This window comes from Prionailurus bengalensis, chromosome E2, assembly GCF_016509475.1.
Source record: "Prionailurus bengalensis isolate Pbe53 chromosome E2, Fcat_Pben_1.1_paternal_pri, whole genome shotgun sequence".
Classification (NCBI taxonomy): domain Eukaryota; kingdom Metazoa; phylum Chordata; class Mammalia; order Carnivora; family Felidae; genus Prionailurus; species Prionailurus bengalensis.
In genome coordinates, this window is record NC_057352.1 from 47,977,720 (window position 1) to 47,997,111 (window position 19,392).

The 19,392-nt window shown below is 37.3% G+C and overlaps 1 protein-coding gene and 1 non-coding gene across 3 annotated transcripts in view; both read left to right on the forward strand.

Moving 5' to 3' along the window:
* The window catches only part of AP1G1 (adaptor related protein complex 1 subunit gamma 1), an 80,656-nt gene that overhangs the window by 52,820 nt on the left and 8,444 nt on the right, over nt 1-19,392 (forward strand). For both annotated transcript variants that reach the window (XM_043599592.1, XM_043599593.1), the window contains 12 exons: nt 568-623; nt 2,174-2,287; nt 5,323-5,463; nt 6,259-6,313; nt 10,190-10,312; nt 10,479-10,568; nt 11,174-11,301; nt 12,244-12,348; nt 12,993-13,134; nt 13,333-13,459; nt 17,117-17,224; nt 17,332-17,492. In XM_043599592.1, coding sequence (XP_043455527.1) covers nt 568-623; nt 2,174-2,287; nt 5,323-5,463; nt 6,259-6,313; nt 10,190-10,312; nt 10,479-10,568; nt 11,174-11,301; nt 12,244-12,348; nt 12,993-13,134; nt 13,333-13,459; nt 17,117-17,224; nt 17,332-17,492 — 1,350 coding nt within the window. The remainder of the gene's footprint in view (nt 1-567; nt 624-2,173; nt 2,288-5,322; nt 5,464-6,258; nt 6,314-10,189; nt 10,313-10,478; nt 10,569-11,173; nt 11,302-12,243; nt 12,349-12,992; nt 13,135-13,332; nt 13,460-17,116; nt 17,225-17,331; nt 17,493-19,392) is intronic.
* On the forward strand, nt 2,573-2,658 carry LOC122495297. The gene has a single exon (XR_006300375.1). It is a non-coding gene; the product is annotated as a small nucleolar RNA SNORD71 (small nucleolar RNA).

The following is a 19,392-nucleotide window of genomic DNA, read 5'->3' on the forward strand; positions in this document are numbered from 1 at the left end:
GAATCCACTTTTTTTTTCTTTTAAGTTTATTTTATTTATTTTGAAAAAGAATTCCAGGCAGGCTCCACACTGTTAGTAGGGAGCCTGACGCAGGGCTTGAACTCACAAACCATGAGATCATGATCTGAGCTGAAATATGTGCATATGTACACGTGTGTTTGTCAGGTAATTCTTAGAAGAATTGTTGAGGCAGAAGTAATATTAAAAAAAAAGAATTATATATATATATATATATACATATATATATATATATATATATATGTATATATATGTATGTATGTATATGTATATTGCCAGATTTTTCACCAGTGAGGCTGTACCAATATTATTCTCCCACTAACAATATAATTTTAAAATATAATCTTTCAGCAATTACTGTTGAAATACAATATGATTTTAAGAGTTTGCCTTCAGATTTTTGTTTTGTTTTTGTGTTTTGCTAGCCATCTGTAGAAATACCAACTACCACCTTTAAATTGCTTGCACCATCAGAGGCCAGGAGATGATCCTTAAATGATACAAATATGTTGTTTTCTTCCATTTTTAACCAGTGCTGTTTCTCTGTAGGTCCTAGCCATAAACATCCTGGGTCGTTTCTTATTGAACAATGATAAGAATATTAGGTAAGTCAACTGAAAAATATCTTGTACTTTGGTTTTATAAACTCAGTGTTTTCAAGAGTGACTTTGCTCAAAATTGCACATGGATTGAATGACTTATCTAGAACTTCAACTCAGGATTTTTATTTTTAGCCTGATCTTAAGACTACTGTTTTGTAAAGAATATGAGGATTTACCTCATGACTAAATTTACTTTTGTTTACACTGTTAGCATTAGAAGTCAGCAGACTTTCTGTGAAGGAGCAGATGGTCAATATTTTAGGCTCTGTGGGCCTTAGAGTCTCTGTGGCAGCTACTCAACTCTGCCTCTTGGTATGAAAGCACACAGACTATGTAAATGATGAGTGTGGCTATATTCCATTAAAAATTCATTTATAAAACCACACAGCAGAGGGCTAGAGTCTTGTAGGTAGAGGCTGTGATTTGCTGACCTCTGCTCCAAATTAAGAAGAAAAATAACATTTTGTGTAGCAAACCTGGAATGTGTGAACTCTAGCTAATTTTTTTAGGTAGATCAATTTATTGGTATTTTATTTTGTTATATTCCTTTGTGTAGTGTATCCTGCTTGCCCTTTTTCCTGTTTTAATCAGGAAAAAAATTTCTTATGTTGAGCATTTAAAAATATGTAAATAACACCTGAATTATCTCCTCCTTCCAAAATAATTTTTATTTATTTATTTATTTTTTCAAATGTTCATTTATTTATTTTGAAAGAGAGAGAGAGATCACAAGCAGGGGCAGGGGCAGACAGAGAGGAGAGAGAATCCCAAGCAGGCTCCCTGCTGTCAGCACGGAGCCCAGTGGTAGGGCTGTGTCCCACAAACTATGAAATCATGACCTGAGCCAAAATGAAGAGTTGGATGCTTAACCAACTGAGCCACCCAGGCACCCCCCAAAAGAATTTTCAAACACTTGAATAATTTTTTTTAAAAAGTTTATTTATTTATTTATTTAGTGTGCGTACACAAGTTGGGGAGGGGCAGAGAGAAGGAGAGACAGAATCCCAAGCAGGCTCTGCAACATCAGCACAGCACCTAATGTGGAGCTCAAACCTACAAACTGTGAGGTCATGACTTGAGCCAACACCAAGAGTCGGACGCTTAACCGACTGCTCCACCCAGGCACCCCTCAGATACTTAAACCTTAAAGTGAAGGCTTTATAGGGGCAGTTTTGGTACCAGTATCAAAAGCAAGAAAACATAAATGGTAAATTGAAATAATATCCTCTTGCATTTTGGGTCTAAGGAAAGGCATAATATATGCTTATTTTGTTGTACTATTTGGAAGAATTAAAAGGATGGAATTAGTTACTTTTAGAAGTTTAAATGGACTTGACCATGAATGCAAGCCTGAATTTTCCTGGTTACCACTACTTAAGATTATAGTGTCTTTTACACCGTTAAAATAATACCATTATACTCACTAACTCTGTCTTGTCTTTTAAATATTTAAAAATATTTAGTCATTAGATGTTTTCTTTGTCATTATTTTAGAGAAGAACTATCCCGACTTTTACATTTTAATTTGTCTTCTGCAACTTTGTTTCATCCAGATACGTAGCTTTGACATCTTTGTTGAAGACTGTGCAGACAGATCATAATGCAGTACAGAGGCACAGAAGCACAATTGTGGACTGTTTAAAAGATTTGGATGTCTCAATAAAACGGTAATAGATTGTTGATAGTTCTCTGCCCCAGCCCCCACTTGATAACTTTGTAATGGTTTTGAGAGTGAGAATGTTGACATTTGTTTATTTACTCGTTATTTGCACAGATGAACTCCCTGCTCAGTAAATCCTTTTTAAGAAAGGATTGGTAGGGAGAAGGTTAGGTCAGTGAAGGAGGCCCATAAGGAATACTAATGTGCACACTGAAGTTGTCCTTGGTTCTTTGATAAATAAACAGGTACAGGTAAGCTGGGCCAAAGTCTGCTTAACAGAGGTACTGTGCTCTGTGTGCTGGAGGATGAAAATACGGAGTGATCCATCGGCTAAGTGATTTATCACAATGCTGAAACTCATATTGCTGACAGCACACATTTTCTCACAGTACTTCTGCCCCAAGATACTAGAGGCAGCTGTGTTTTTTAGAACACATCTAGGAATGACTGTTAGGCAGCAGATAGCACTTTGCAAAGGCATCAATTCTTTTCCTCGACAGACTGACTCTACTGATTGTCCTATTGTAAGAAGTGAAGATGTTTGTAAAATCTAATTTTAGTTGGCCTCAGTGAACTTTTGGTTGTATGTTCAAATTCAGAATAAATGAGATTTGAAATGATATCTTAAACCATTCATTTAACAAATATCTATTCATACTGAGTTCCTTTATTTGCAGAGAGCATATGCTAAGTACATGGGCAATCTAAAGATACAACCTAAACTCAGCAACAATAACTCACCTAGTGCTTTGCACAGGATTTTTTTTAATTAAAAAAAATTAAAAAAAATTTTAATTAAAAAAATTAAAAAATTTTTTAAATTAAAATTAAAAAAAAGTTTTTTTTACATTTATTCATTTTTGAGAGACATAGAGACACAGAGTACAAGCGGGGGAGGGGCAGAGAAAGAGGGAGCTGTCAGCATAGAGCCCGATGCAGGGCTGTAACTCACAAACCGTGAAATCATGACCTGAGCCAAAGTCGGATGCTTAACCGACTGAGCCACCCAGGCACCCCTAAAAAAAAAAAATTTTTTTTTAAAGATTTTATTTTTAAGTAATCTCTTCATCCAATGTAGGGCTCAAACCTACAACCCTGAGATCAAGAGTTGTATGTTCTACCACCTGAGCCAGCCAGGTGCCCCAGGATTTTTTATTTTATTTTATTTTTATTTTTTTGAATGTTTATTTGCTTCTTAGTGAGAGAGACAGAGCGTGAGCAGAGGAGGGGCAGAAGGAGAGGGAGACACACAATCCGAAGCAGGCTCCAGGCTCCGAGCTGTCAGCACAGAGCCCGACATGGGGCTCGAACCCACGAACCATGAGATCATGACTTGGGTCAAAGACAGACCCGTAACCAAATGAGCTACTCAGGTGCACCAACCCAGGATTTTTTTTGTGTGTGTGTGCTTTCCACAGAATGTATAAGCACCCTCTCAGTTGGTTCTCAGAGTGAGCCAGTGAGACAGACTAGACAATTAACTTCTATCCCCAGTTAACAAATTAGTTAAAATACAGTCCCAAAAGAATCAAATGATTTCCTCTAAACCTATGTGTTGGACAGGGCAGACCTGGGAATAGAAATCAGACCTTCTGCCTCCTATTGTGTTATTTCTCTATTACTCATGACAGGGCTTTGCATATCAAACATAAAATCCCTGTCTCTTTGACAAGGTATTTAACAGTAGAAGTTCAGACTCTGAAGCCTGAATGCGTCATTTAAAATCCTGACTATGTCCTTATTAAACTTGATGTAGTTATTTAAACTTTCTCTGCCTCAGTTGTCCCATATGTAAAATGCAAATACAAGAGCACCCACTACAAAGGTTATGCAGGACTAATTGGATTATTATATGTAAAGGACTTAAGCACCATCTAAGAATTAACTATTAGTGGATTTCTGTAAAGATTGAATGTTGTTTATAGATTAGCCAAGATAAAAGTATTTTATACTTATTAAATTGGTATTTTAAAAGTCAAGTTATATACTATGTTTGAAATTATTGACCAAATATGAAAAGATTCATGCAGTAATCTTTTATATGTTAAACATTTTGGTTTTTCTTTGATTGCCAAATTTGATAAGGCAGTTCAAGAAACTCTTATTTGCTCTCATGATACGCGCCCTTTTTCCTTTTCATGGCCCTCATTGTTTCATTTTCCCTGCCCAGCTTTATTGAGATAAAATTAATATAAACATTGTGTAAGTGTAAGGTGCATTGAATTAGTATACTTATGTGTTGTAAAATAGTTACCACTGGAGCTTAGTTAACATACTTACCTTTTCTTTTTTGTGATAAGAATATTTAAGATCTACTCTCTTAGCAACTTTCAATTATATAATATGCTATTATTAACTGTAGTCATCATGCTGTACATTAGATCTCCAGAACTTACTCATTTTATAGTTGAGGTTTGTATCCTTTGACCAACATCTCCCCTTTCCCCCACCCTCGAGACCCTGGTAACCACCATTCTAGTCTGTTTCTATGCTTTTGGCTTTTTAACCTTCCAGATGGGAGTGATGCCATACAATATTTGTCTTTCTCTGACTTATCTCACTTACCATAACGCCCTCATGGTGTGTTTTGATTCTAATTTTCTTATATATCTTTTGATGTAAACTGTTACATCATTTTTGGACAGAAGTGGATGTAATAAAGAGAATATGGTGACTTTATCACATTTTTAAGAAATAATGCAAAGAGGTATTCTCATTGGGTACTCATTTTGTTACTTCCCTTGTTTAGCCTTTTGAGTGTTCAAAATTTCAGATGCATAGAATAGACTTTGGAACCCAAACTGCATTTTTGGTGACTAGTAGTGTGTCTCTTGGATCTTTGTAAAGAAAAGTGTTGAATGAAAATTCAGAATGTTAAAAGTAACTTTGATAACTTTGGCTATCATGTATGTATGAAGATTGGGATCACAAGATCGTGTAAGGGCATAGAACCCATCTGCCAGTGTTCAGAAACAACACACCTGAGTTTTTGTTTCATTCCCACTATAAATATCATAACTTTTTTTCCCCTCCCTCTGCAAGGCGTGCAATGGAATTGAGTTTTGCCCTGGTAAATGGGAATAATATCCGAGGCATGATGAAGGAATTACTTTATTTTCTGGATTCATGTGAGCCAGAATTTAAAGCAGACTGTGCATCTGGAATCTTTCTTGCTGCAGAAAAGTAAGACTTAATTTTTACATTTATTGGTAAAAGATGCTTGGAACTTTTGGAAAGCATCTTTAAAACATGGAGAAAATATTGTAAACCTGTTTAAAACATGTCATGTTTATTTCAGGCTCCCAATTATAGATTTGCTTCATTTAAAAAATAAAGAAAAGAAAGAAATTTGCTTCGTTAGAAGGCCATTCTAACCAGTATTTAAGTATTTTAAGTATATTAAGTATCTAAGACCAAAAAGAATCCTACTTTTATAAAATCTCTTTGTATATCTATTTTTTAACTTCTCATCTGTGAAGAAGAGAATACAAAAGTGTTTGGATTTTTTTGGTAGAGAATAGAAAAATTACAGCATTGAATTGTTCTGTGTAAAACTCTTAGGAAGAAGTACCTCAGTTTTGATAGTATGGTTATTTCTCCTCTCTGCACTGTGATTTTAAGGGAATGAGTTTCTAGTCCTGGTGTTGCCTGGGTCTGGGAACAGTCCCTTTTCTTCTTTTTCTTTGTCCTCCTGCTTTGTCTTTATGATTTGTTTTCTGAAAAACTGAGATGGAGTCCCATTTCTCAGTTCAGCAACTCCTATTGCAATTATTATGTGAAACATCTAAATTTGACTTTGCCTCATTTCATTACCGTTTGAAATGGAGGTAGCTGCTAGGTTTGAAGATGAAATATGTCAAAAATAATCACTTCACCAGTAAGCCTAAAAAAGACTGTAGCACAGGATTTTTGAAAGTCGCTGAGCACAGTATACTTCACAGGTTCCAATGTTTTTATCTGGTGCCATTATTTTCTCAGGTATGCACCTTCCAAACGGTGGCATATAGACACAATTATGCGTGTTCTGACAACGGTAAGTAGCTTTTGTTTTTGTTTTTTTTTTTTAGTCAACATATACTAAGTGCTGGATGAGGCAGACAAAGCCTTTGTTCTCACAAAGCTTACATTTTAGTTCTAGTGGGGGAGATAGGAACTCCATGGAGAAATATGTACTATCCAGTTAGGCAGGAAAAACTACTACGAACAATAGTGAAGCTGACTGAAGCAGCATGAAGGACTCCAGCGACAGCAGCGAAGAATGGAAGGTGGGGCAAAGGGCCAAGTCTTTTAGGTAGAGTAGTCCACACAGGTCGCTCACAGGAAGTAACAGTTGAGGAGAGAGCTTGATGAAATGAGGAGCCGTGCAAAGATTTGGGGGAACAGCAAGTGTTGCAAAGCCCTTAAGTAGCAACAAGTGTGGCCTGCTTGGAAAGCAACAAGAAGGCAAGTGAAGCCAGTAGGTAGCATGAGAGGCAGAGAATGGTAGGATTGATACAGGGGCTCCATTATGTAGGGGCTCATAGGAGTTGGGAATTTTTGTTTTTAGTATGATAGGAAGCCATTGGAAGCTTTTGCATGACTATAAATTTATTATGGATTTAAAATTATGGTTTTATAAGATACTCTTTTTTAGGCAGTCTTTCAGAGTTTTGGAGCTTCTTTGTTTATTATTCAGTTAATAGGGATTAGAAATTTAACAGTCAAAATGGAAGTGTAGTGGTATATAAAGAAAACACAAGTATCTATGTCTAATTATTGTCACTGAAGTAGATACCATTAAGGGAAACTTTTACACATTTGGTCGCATCAAAATTTGAAACTTGCATAGCAAAAGGGAAAAAAATCTACAAAGTTGAAACAAATGACAACTAGGGGGAAAACACTATACCATATGACAGCATGGTAATATCTTTATAAATAATTTACAGTTAATAGGAAAAATCAAATATTGTAATGGAGAAATTGGCATTTGAACAGATATTTCACAAAAGAAGAAAGAAATGGCTAGTTAACAATGAAAAATACCATTGTTAATAAAGAAATAGTAAGTAAAATTACAAGTGGGGTATCATTTTTCACTTGTCATACTTTTTAACCTACTTCCTAGTGTTAGGAAAGAGAAATAGGTGGTGTAGTCTCCACTTCATATTGGATATAAAATGGTGCTTTCTGGAGTAAACTTCGGTAGCCTATAGCAAAAGTCTTAGTTTGTACCTTTTAACTCATTAATTCTTTTCTTAAGAATTTATCTTGGAAAAATAAAAGGGCAAGTATACAGAAATGTATATACAAAGGTGTTCATCCCAATCTTGTTTAAATGGGGGAATGTTGGAAATAAGTACAAGTCTCCAAATAGGCATTGGTTAAGGAAATTATGAAACATCTGTAGGAAGGCATGATATCATTAAAATTGTGATGTGTGTATGTGTATTTGTTGTTGTGGAGTTCTATCTGTGACACAGTAGTTTTCTAGTTTACTTGCAATGACTTAACTTTGTAAAAGGTTAATACATGAACTTAGTAACAGGGGAATTATATATATATTTTTTTTTTTAATTTTTTTTTTCAACGTTTTTTATTTATTTTTGGGACAGAGAGAGACAGAGCATGAACGGGGGAGGGGCAGAGAGAGGGGGAGACACAGAATCGGAAACAGGTCTGAGCCATCAGCCCAGAGCCCGACGCGGGGCTCGAACCCACGGACCGCGAGATCGTGACCGGGCTGAAGTCGGACGCTTAACCGACTGTGCCACCCAGGCGCCCCTATATTTTTTTTTTTTTAATTTTTTTTTTAACATTTATTTATTTTTGAGACAGAGAGAGACAGAGCATGAACAGGGGAGGGTCAGAGAGAGAGGGAGACACAGAATCTGAAACAGGCTCCAGGCTCTGAGCAGTCAGCACAGAGCCCAACGTGGGGCTTCAACCCACGGACTGCGAGATCATGACCTGAGCCGAAGTCGGAAGCTTAACCGACTGAGCCACCCAGGCGCCCCAGGGGAATTACATTTTAACAAAAGATACGAATCAGGATGCATTTTGGGTTTTTTTATAAGGATCAAAAGAAGAGAAAAAAGAGCTTCTGAAGAAAAATGTTGTCAAAATCAAAGCCATTCTTTTTAATGCTCCTACTTTTCATTTTTCCAGTTATATAATCTTATTGTGTCCTACAGTTTTTCTTCTTTAACCTGTTGATGTGCTGGATTACATTAATTGATTTTTGAATGTTGAACTAACCTTCCATACCTGGAATAAATCCCACACAGTCGTGGTGTATAGTTCTTTTTATACATTGTTTTATTTGATTTGCTAATACACTTTTTAGGATTTTTGTATCTATATTCATAGAGATAGTGGTCTATAGTTTTCTTTGATCTATGTGTTATTTAATTTAATTTCTGAATATTTGGGGATTTCTTATCTGTTACTGATTTCTAGTTAAATCCTGTATGATTTTAGTTCTTTTAGATTTGAGATGTTTTTTATGGCCCAGAATGTGGTTTGTCTTGATGAATGTTCCATTTGACCTTGAGAAGAATGTGTATTTTGCTGTTGGATAAAGTGGGCTGTAAATGTCATTTAGATCATGTTGATGCTTTCTGTTATTTAAAACACTCTGCTTTCTGGTGCCTGGGTGGCTCAGTCAGTTAAGCGTCTGACTCTTGTCCTTAGCTCAGGTCTTGATCACGGGGTCATGAGTTCAAGCCCCTCATTGGTCTCCACACTGGGTGTGAAAACTATTTAAAATAATAATAATTAAATAAATAAACAACACTCTGCTTTCTCCCATTTGGGAAGAATGAAACAAATTACCTGTTCTTTAGCTTCTGTCTTTAGCATTTTGACCTTTTTTCCAAACTTCTCTCTGAGTCTTTGTGTTTTTTAACAAGAGTGAGGGGTATCCCAATCACCTGGGTTTGTTTCCTTTTCTTTCTTTCTTTCTTTCTTTCTTTCTTTCTTTCTTTCTTTCTTTGTCCGTTTCCTTTTCCTTTTCCTGGTCTCACTCTTGAAAAGCTCCCTCTTTCTTTCTCTGTCTCTTTCTCTCTCTGTTTCCTTTTCCTTTTCCTGGTCTCACTCGTAAATCAGATCTGCTGCTCTGTCTAGTAATGGGAGCTTGATCAAGGTGGGCTGATAGGCACAGGTTCCACTGTTTTTAAATCCTGTACAGCCTTGTTATAATGCTCTGACAAGGATGAGATTTAGCTTCCTTGTTGGTGTTAAATAGCTTTACTTTGTTTCATGGTTGCAAATACTATTTCAGATTCCACTAGTCAAGAGAATATTAAAGAGACCAGGTTTATTTTTGTTTTTAAAGCGTGGATGATTAAGTACAAAATACTTCCCATTTGTGTGACTGATGGTTCTATAATGTTTATAAATTCTAGTTTTTAAAGGACAGTGTGATGTTTTAAAAAGAGTACTATTTATTTAATTCTTATTTCACATGCTGCCCTTTTGGACCTCTGATATACACCCCTGTCTCCTTCCCCCAGAGTGATGTGGCTGCTATAGGTAGCCTGTGTGATTTTAACTGTACTGGGGAGTTGTGAGAAGGGAGAGTTTGCAGTGAATATTCTACTTAAATTTTTGAAATCTTAGGCTTAATCTGTTTTGAGTAGAAAAGGTCTTTCTTGACATTTTAATCCTTTATATTTTACTTTTCCTTTGACAAAGGACATTTTGTTTTATTTTTTGTAAAATTGAAAAACTTAGAATATTCATTTAAATAAGAAGTAAGCAATTTGAATAAGTAAGACTTTGAAGTTTGAGCTGCTTATGAACCTGAGAATTGGAACCAACTTTATCGTGGAGGGTGTTTTGTAGTAGTCTCCTTTGAATAGAAGCAGTAGCCAACACTTCTTATCACTATGATGTGTTTCTAGGGATAACTGTTTGCATTTCCTTTTAGGCAGGAAGCTATGTTCGTGATGACGCAGTCCCTAACTTGATCCAGCTAATAACCAATAGTGTGGAGATGCATGCCTATACTGTCCAGCGCTTGTACAAAGCAATTCTTGGTGATTATTCTCAAGTAGGTACTTTCTACTTTGGTGGGGAAATTACCCGTTAGTTCCTGGTGTGTTCTTATTACTAACACTCTAGATGTTCCTTGGTTTCATCTTTTATGATTAGATGATCTGCATTAATCCTTGCAAGGATTGAAAGCCTTTTGACAAATGGTGACTTTCTTTTGACAGCAACCTTTGGTACAAGTCGCTGCATGGTGTATAGGTGAATATGGAGATCTTCTTGTATCAGGCCAGTGTGAAGAGGAAGAGCCTATTCAGGTACTCCTTGTCACTCTTTAAGGAGGGAGGAAAATAGTGTTTTGGTTTATGAAAGGATAGTGTTTAATGAGGAGTTGAGGTTGATTCCTTGAAAACCTTTTAAAGAAGTAATCCCAGAATTACATTGGGAAACTTGCCAGTTTTTGAGATGGAATTTAGCTGCCCTGATGAGATTTAAAACCATCTGGAGATCTACTTCTCACCCTTTGGCTTGATAAGAAATGAGACCTATCCATGTCTGCATTTGCTTATCAAAGAACTGGCTTTAGGAGAAATTGTGGCAACAACACTTGAACTCTGTTTATCTTGTTATTTTCTTTACTTCTACCTCTTGAAGCTATATATGTCTCAGTACCCACTGGGTGTTTTCCTTTTTTCTTTTTTTTTTTTTTTTTAAACCTCCTTCCTACGTGCTTCTGATTGATGATGGATCAGTTTTTACAGTTACTCTGGCAAAGCACAGTTAGTGTTAAAGTTTTGGTAATGATGGTGGCATCCTGTGACTTGGTATCTGATTTAGATCTTTACTGTTAGGATTCATCCTGCGTTTTTTTTGTTTTGTTTTGTTTTTGTTGTTTGTTTGTTTGTTTTGTTTTTCTCTCCAGGTAACAGAAGATGAAGTGTTGGATATTTTAGAAAGTGTCCTCATCTCTAATATGTCCACCTCTGTGACGCGAGGTTATGCCCTCACTGCCATTATGAAGCTTTCTACTAGATTCACCTGTACTGTAAAGTGAGTATGGAGAAAAAGTAGGATGAACATGTTATTTTGTAATTTTTAAAAACTTTTTGTTATGGAAAATTTCAAGCAGGGGCAAAAATAGGAAAATAGGATAGTAAAATGAGTTGTATACACCTGTCAATCCACAGTAATAATTACTAATTTGTAGTTCATCCTTATTTTATCTATACTCTGCTTTGCTTTAGTCCCACACCCCACCATTTATTATTTTGAAGGTGAAAAGTTATGTTTTCAAAATCTGACTTCTAATGCCTTTTCTCTTTTTTTAAAGTAGGAAGTTACTTTCCCCATATAAGGGTTTATTATAATATTTTGAGATGTCTGAATAGGAAGAAAATCATGAAGGTTTTGGTGGTTAAATTTTTAAATTCTGCTCTTCACTATTTTGAATAAAAGTCAGTTGGACTAGTTTTCCAGCCAAGCATTTTTAAGGCAAACTTAGTTCTCTTAGATCTTGTGTAAGGTCCTGTGAAGAAATGATATATATATTTTTTACTAACTCTTTAAATTGTGAGCTAGAAGAATTTGGTGTCAGGTAATAACCCTTTATTGATAAAAGTCTGATGCTGTGACCCTTTTGTTGATAAAACCTTTTTATTTTAAAGTTATTAAAGAAGAGAATGAATATTACACACTTCTTTTGTAGCAAATTAATAATGGGTACTTTTTCCTGCAGATTTCAGGGTACGGGATATTTAACAGACAAAATCTAGCATTACAGTTAGAATAAGTACAGTGGTAAGTGATGGTGTTGAGGTGTGTTTTGGATAAAGAAGATAAAGGAGAGGTGTTTTGTTTTTGAAAAGATGCGTGAATTAAGGAAATATGAGTATTTCATATTTTTAACCAGAAAACTCTGGTTTGTTTATTCACTCTACTTGTTTATGAACTTTCTTTCGGGTATTTGAATTTGTTTGTCATTTTATCCCAAAGCCGAATTAAGAAAGTGGTTTCCATCTATGGAAGCAGCATTGATGTGGAACTCCAGCAGAGGGCAGTAGAATATAATGCACTTTTTAAGAAATATGATCATATGAGGTGAGTGAAAGAAACCAAGCAATGCATGTGGCTGTTAGCATCCTGAGCAAATTGTCATGATAATCCACAAAGGAGACTCATTCCTCAGGCTTTGTTAACTGGGCTTCACAAGTCTGTTTAGTCCTAATTGCTTGACTGCTTCCATTTGTCCATTTTCTGTTCTGCCTACCTGTAAACACTTAAGTTAACCATGTTCTATCATTCCCTTTCTCTTCTTTTGGTATGAGATGTTTGCTTCATTTTCCATTTTATTTGGTTAAGAAGTGGAAGTTGTGTTTTTTATATTTAACTTTGTGATGCGTGATTATTTTCCCCCCTCTGTTACGCAGTATCTTCGTGATTGGAGATTGCTAATACCTACTTATTTACCTTTCTTTCGTTCCAATTTCTCTACCACTGAGAAATCCCAGTCTCTTGGGATTTAGGTGGACAGTTTGTCTATTCAAAGTTTCTTGCCTGCCCTTAATCCAGCTAGGAATTTAGGTCATGTATTCTTGTAATCCACCTTCTATTTTAGTGTGTGTGTTACAGGGTGGGGAGGGGAGATGGCTGTCCATGTTTGACTCCAATATAGTAACAGTGATTTTCTTGGGTAGGGAATCTAGGTTAACTGCCTAGAGTTTAACCACTTCAGATTCTTCTAGGTCTGCCCTGCTTGAGAGAATGCCTGTCATGGAAAAAGTGACCACAAATGGCCCTACTGAGATTGTGCAGACAAATGGAGAGACAGAACCAGCTCCACTAGAGACCAAACCACCACCCTCTGGGCCACAGCCCACCAGCCAGGTAGCTTTTCACTTGCTTATCTGGGAATCCTCATGATATTATAGTTAGTTCTTTATGACCTATATCTTAGCTGATTCCCTTCAGTGTTCCTAGATTGATTCATGGTTCTCTTCATTATTTTTAAGTCTTGAAAAAGCTTTGCCTTAGATACAGATTAGACAAATGATTAATGAATTGAGATACTATTTCTTTGTTTAGGCCAATGATTTATTGGATTTGTTGGGAGGAAATGACATAACACCTGTTATTCCAACTGTACCTACAAGCAAACCAGCTTCTGCTGGTGGAGAACTTCTCGATTTGCTGGGAGACATCAACCTTACAGGTGAGAGCAGACTGGAGTTATTTAATGCTTGGCTGGGGATAAAGGCCTTCAGGAAAAACTGCACTGAACATAGACTTTCTGGCACATGAATCACTTAAAGATGGGAGAGGCTAAGTGAGAAGTAGGAATAGAATCTTCAGAATATCTGGGATATAAGCTACCATGCTAATGTTCTAGAGGTAATTCATAGGAATTCCTTAAAATCCAGTTTTTAGTTTTGGGAGGATAAATTGCTCCCATTGTATTTAAGATAGAAAGGACTTTCTTTTTAAGTTTTTGTTTTTATTATTTGAGAGACCATGAGTGGGGGAGAGGCAGTGAGAGAGGGGGAAAGAGAATCCCAAGCAGGCTCTGTGCTGTCAGTGCAGAGCCTAAAGTGGGGCTCTAACCCATGAACCTGAGATCATGACCTGAGCTAAAATCAAGAGTCGGATGCTTAACCGACTGAGCCACCCAGGCGCCCCTAAGATAGAAAGGACTTTCTTTTTCAGGCTACAAAAGAAATAGATCCCAAGTCACTTCTGCTTTTAGTTATTGTTGTAATACATCACTTTTCCTACACTTCTTTCTATTCCTGATTAGTTTTCAGTGGCTAAGGAGAGTGGAGAGATGTTAACCTATTTTCCTCTCTCTCTTAATAAAGCAGTGGATGGAGAAAATTGTCCATAATTATACTCAAATTTAACTTTTTATTTGGGAATGTTTTTTTCTTACGTTTGTTTATATATAGTAGACATTAGTAATTGCTGATGTATTCGGTGATATTATGAACCTCTGAGTCCAAGAGTATCACTGTAGCATGTAATTCCTGTCTTTTTTGTTGTTTTTGTTAAGTTTTATTTGAAAGAGAGAGAATGAGAGAGAGAGAGGAAGGACACAAGCCAGGGAAGGACAGAGAGAGAGAGAGAAGGAGACCCAGAATCAGAAGCAGTCTCTAGGCTCTGAGCTGTCAGCAGAGAACCCAGTGTGGGGCTCAAACACGTGAACTGCGACACGAGATCATGACTTGAGCCAAAGTCAGATGCTTAATCTACTGAGCCACCCAGGCGCCCCACATATAATTGCTGTCTCAAGTATAATGACGTGTTACTGCATACATGGCCTCAAATAGAAAATAGCCATAGAATAAAGATTTTGGATGGTCATCTAGACTGGCTAAATGGTTTTTCCTAACAGCATCCTCCCAGAGCTTATGGTTTATATTTATGTCTTAACAAAATTTCAAAGTGTTACTTGTCATATATTTTTGAGTCATTCACAAGTAATTCCAAATCCTCAAATGCCATAGCTCTACTGGTTATATGGAAAAAACAACCCCTTAGTTAAAACACAATGTATAGGGGCGCCTGGGTGGCTCAGTCGGTTGAGTGTCCGACTTCGGCTCAGGTCATGATCTCGCGGTCTGTGAGTTCGAGCCCCGCATCGGGCTCTGTGCTGACGGCTCAGAGGCTGGAGCCTGCTTCGGATTCTGTGTCTCCCTCTCTCTCTGACCCTCCCCCGCTCATGCTCTGTCTCTCTCTCTCTGTCAAAAATAAATAAAACATTGAAAAAAAAAAACCCACAATGTATAGATGATACACTTATTGACATACTAGCATTTCCATGTTAGTACATAATCTTCACAGTTATAGTTTTAAATGGTTGTCTAACATTGTATTAAAAAGTTTGCTTTTAATACCTGGGTGCTCAGTCGGTTAAGCTTAAGTCTGACTCTTGATTTTTGGCTCAGGTCATGATCTCATGGTTCATGGTTTTGAGCCCCTCCCGTCAGTGCTTGTCTGCACACACTTTCTCAAATAATAAGTTAAAAAACAAAAAGATTCTAGCCTTCTTTTACTTCACTTTGTTAATCCTTTTTGAAAAGGTATATATATATGCAGTTAATTTCATAAGTAGTTTGAAATCTATTTACACCTAAAAGGCACTCTTTATTTTGCTATGTTTTCTTATGCGTCTTCTTGTATTCCTGATTTCTCTCAGTTCATGGTCATTACTATCACTTGCATGATCCTCAACTTGTTCTTGTTTGGAAGGATCAAATAAAAATGGTAATTTGGTGACTTTCTTCACCCATTTTATACCACCCCTCCCAGGGTTTGTGTGTATGTGTGTGTTAAAATTCTAACATTTATAAAATTTAGGGTCACCTGGGTGACTCAAGTCATGATCTCACAGTTCATGAGTTCGAACCCTGCGTTGGGCTCTCTGCTCTCACTGCAGAGCTCGCTTCCCTTTGGATCCTCTGCCTCCCTCTCTGCCCCTCCTCCACTGATACACACACACACTCAAAAAAAAAAAAAAAAGAATTAAAAATAAAGAATAATAAAATTTAATAAATGTATTGATCTACTTAGCTTGTAAAATAAAAATATTATTAAATTATTATGATGGTGAAAATATTGTTTTGCCCATCAGGGGTTGGCAGTGTCTAGAGATATTTTTGATGGTCACAACTGGGAGGATGCTACTGTCATTTAATGGGTAGAAGTCAGGGGCGCTGGTAAATATCCTACAAGGCACAGAGCCCCCACAGCAAACAATTAGCCTAAAATTTCAATAGTTTTGAGGTCAAAGAACTTAATTTTAAAAATTTTTTTAAATTTATTTATTCTTGAGAGAGAAAGTACTAGCGTGTGAGTAGGGGAGGGGCAGAGAGAGAGGGGCAGAGAACCCCAAGCAGATGCTGTGCTGTCCATGTAGAGCCTGATGCTGGGCTTGAACCCATGAACTGTGAGATCATGACCTGAGCTGCAACTAAGAGCCGGATGCTTAACCAACTGAACCACCCAGGTACCCTGATGTTGAGGAAATTTAGAGGAATAATCATGTTCAGCTCTCCTGTTGCCAAATTGTTCTCCAGTTTGTACCGGTTTACATCTCTATGGCAGAGATTAGAAGTCCCCATTGCTCCTTATTCTTACCAGTATCTGGTATTATCAGACACTGAAATTTTCTTGTGAAAATAATGTGAAATAGTATCTCATTGTGGTTTTAAACTTTGTATTCCTCATTACTGGTAATGTTGAGTATCTCTTTACATATGATTCTCTTTTCATTCAGGTTCCCTCTTCTGCAAATTGCTTGTTTATATCTCTTAACCACTCTTTTTTAAAATTTTATTTTAGAGTGCGAGCAGGAGAGAGGGGGTAGAGGGGCATGGCGGGGAGAGAGAGAGGCAGAGAGACAGAATATGCATCTTAAGCAGGCTCCATGCTCAGTGCGGAGCCCAATGCAGGGCTCATCCCCACAACCCTGGGATCATGACCTGGGCTGCAATCAAGAGTCAGATGTTCACCCGACTGAGCCACCCAGGCATCCTGTATAGGTGCTTACCACTTTTAAATTGAGTTACCTTGTTTTCTTACCAATTTGTAGAAAATCCTTATAGTTCTGTATACACATCCATTTGCTGTTTTGTAGCAAATATTTTTCCCCTGCCTGTGGTCTCTCTATTTTATTTTAGTATTTTTAAATAAGAGTTACTCTTTTTAAAGTATTTGAATGTTTAGTTCTTTCCTCTTATGGTTTATGCTTTTTGCATCTTGTTTAAAAAGAATCCTTCTCTTAATCTGAGACCCAGTAATTTTCTCCTGTATTTTTTTGGTGAGCTTTGTCATGCTGGCTAAGATTGACTTACCATTGGAATGCTTCATTTAGGTGCTCCGGCTGCTACTCCTGCTCCTGCCTCAGTCCCACAGATATCCCAGCCTCCTTTCTTATTGGATGGGCTTTCATCACAGCCTCTCTTCAATGACATCACTACAGGTATGGTTACTGGTATCACCATCAGTGAGAGGTGGTTCTTGAAGAAGAAAATAATTCTGCAAGCCTTAAGCTGACTGCAGTTAGACTGATCTTCCCGTGCTTTCCAGGCATCCCCTCCATCACAGCATACAGTAAGAATGGCTTGAAGATAGAATTCACCTTTGAACGGTCAAATACCAACCCTAGTGTCACAGTGATAACGATACAGGCCTCCAACAGCACAGAGCTGGACATGACAGACTTTGTTTTCCAAGCTGCAGTACCAAAGGTACTACAATGTTGTCTTTGTCTTTTTCCTTTGATTAAAGATTGATTTTTTGTCACACATTTGTTGAGGGATATATTTTAAGCTTTAGAGGTTAAATCAAATTTGCAGGTTTAATCCAAATTAACAGTACTGTAACTATTATGGTTCATTAAAGCATGTTTATTTTTGAGAAAGAGAGAGAGAGAGACAGAGTGTGAGTGGGGGAGGGGCAGAGAGAAAGGGAGACACAGAATCCCAAGCAGGCTCCAGGCTCAAAGCTGTCAGCACAGAGCCCGACATGGGGCTTGAACTCACAAACTGATCATGACCTGAGCCAAAGTTGGATGCTCAACCAACTGAGCCACCCAGGTGCCCCAAAGTATGTCATTTTTAATGAATACTTTTTACTTTAAATATTACTTTAAATACTTTAAATATTTTTACAGTTATTCCTGAAGGATAAAGGACATTCTGATTATAGCTAATGAGATTCACAGCAGAATTCTGTGAGGTGGTCTACTAATGCTCAGGGGCATGTAGGGTAGGTTGGAGTTCAGAAATACAGTGGTAAAAACCTGAAAAACACAATTACTAACATGGAATTAAAGTTCATTAAGATGAAGGACTTTATTTGGTATTCTCTTCTAGTCACTGGATCAGAATTGACAGTTTTCATCTCAGTATTTGAGTGAAAGAAACAGTCATTCCTCCTTCTTTAATACCTAGTTTACTATTGATACAATGACTGCTTAGTTTTATTTATACCAGATCTTAGTTTAAGGAATATTTATGTCCCATCTTTGAATAATGAAAAGTTTGGTGTATTGAGAATGAAGAATAGGCAAAATTTTCCTGTAAAGGATAGGATAGTAAGTATTTTAGGCTATATGATCTCTGTTGCATCTACTCATTTCTGCTGTTATAGTGAAAAAAAGGGGGGTGCCTGTGTGGTTGAGTGACCGACTCTTGATTTTGGCTCAGGTCATGATTCCATTGTCATGGGATTGAGCCCTGTGTCAGGCTCCTTGCTGAGTGTTGAGCCCACTTAAGATTTTCTCCCTCTCTCCCTCTTTCTCTCCCTCCCCTGCTAGAGCGCTCTCTCTCTCTCTCTCTCTCTCTCTCTCTCTCTCTCTCTCTCTCTCTGAAAACAAAAAAGCCATAATCACCATGTAAATGAAGGAGTGTGGCTTTGTTGCACAGTAAATGTTCCAGTAAAACATTATTTACAGAAAAGATGTCAGGTCATTTTTGGCCCATGGGTCATAGTCTGCCAGCCCTTGGTTTAAAAAAAATTTTTTTTTAACATTTATTTATTTTTGAGACAGAGAGAGAGAGAGCATGAACAGGGGAGGGTCAGAGACAGAGGGAGACATAGAATCTGAAACAGGCTCCAGGCTCTGAGCTGTCAGCACAGAGCCCGACGCGGGGCTCGAACCCACGGACCGCGAGATCATGACCTGAACCGAAGTCGGACGCTTAACCGAGCCACCCAGGCGCCTCTGCCAGCCCTTGGTTTAGACTAAGCTAACCTTATCTTTGCAGTGACATGTGAAGTGTGACATTCAAACCACACATTTTTGAAAACTGAAGACATTTTATTTGTGGCTACTGTTGATTTTGAAAAAGCCTCCTTTAATTGCATTTTTTAGGAACTAGAGTAATGTAGATGTTTTAGGAGAATGGAGTGGTTTCAGTACTAATTGTGTGACATTAAGCAAGTTCCTTAAACTGTGTGCCTCAGTTTCTTCCTTTACAAAGAGGGGATGGTGATAATGATGTCTATTTCCTGGAGTTCCTTTGAGGATTAGATGAGTTTTATGTGCTGTGTACTGTTTTAAGCACTTTTCATGTGTTCATTGCTCAGTAAATGTTAGCTGCTACAACTTAGGGTTTTACACTTGTTACCTGAGGCTGTGTACTA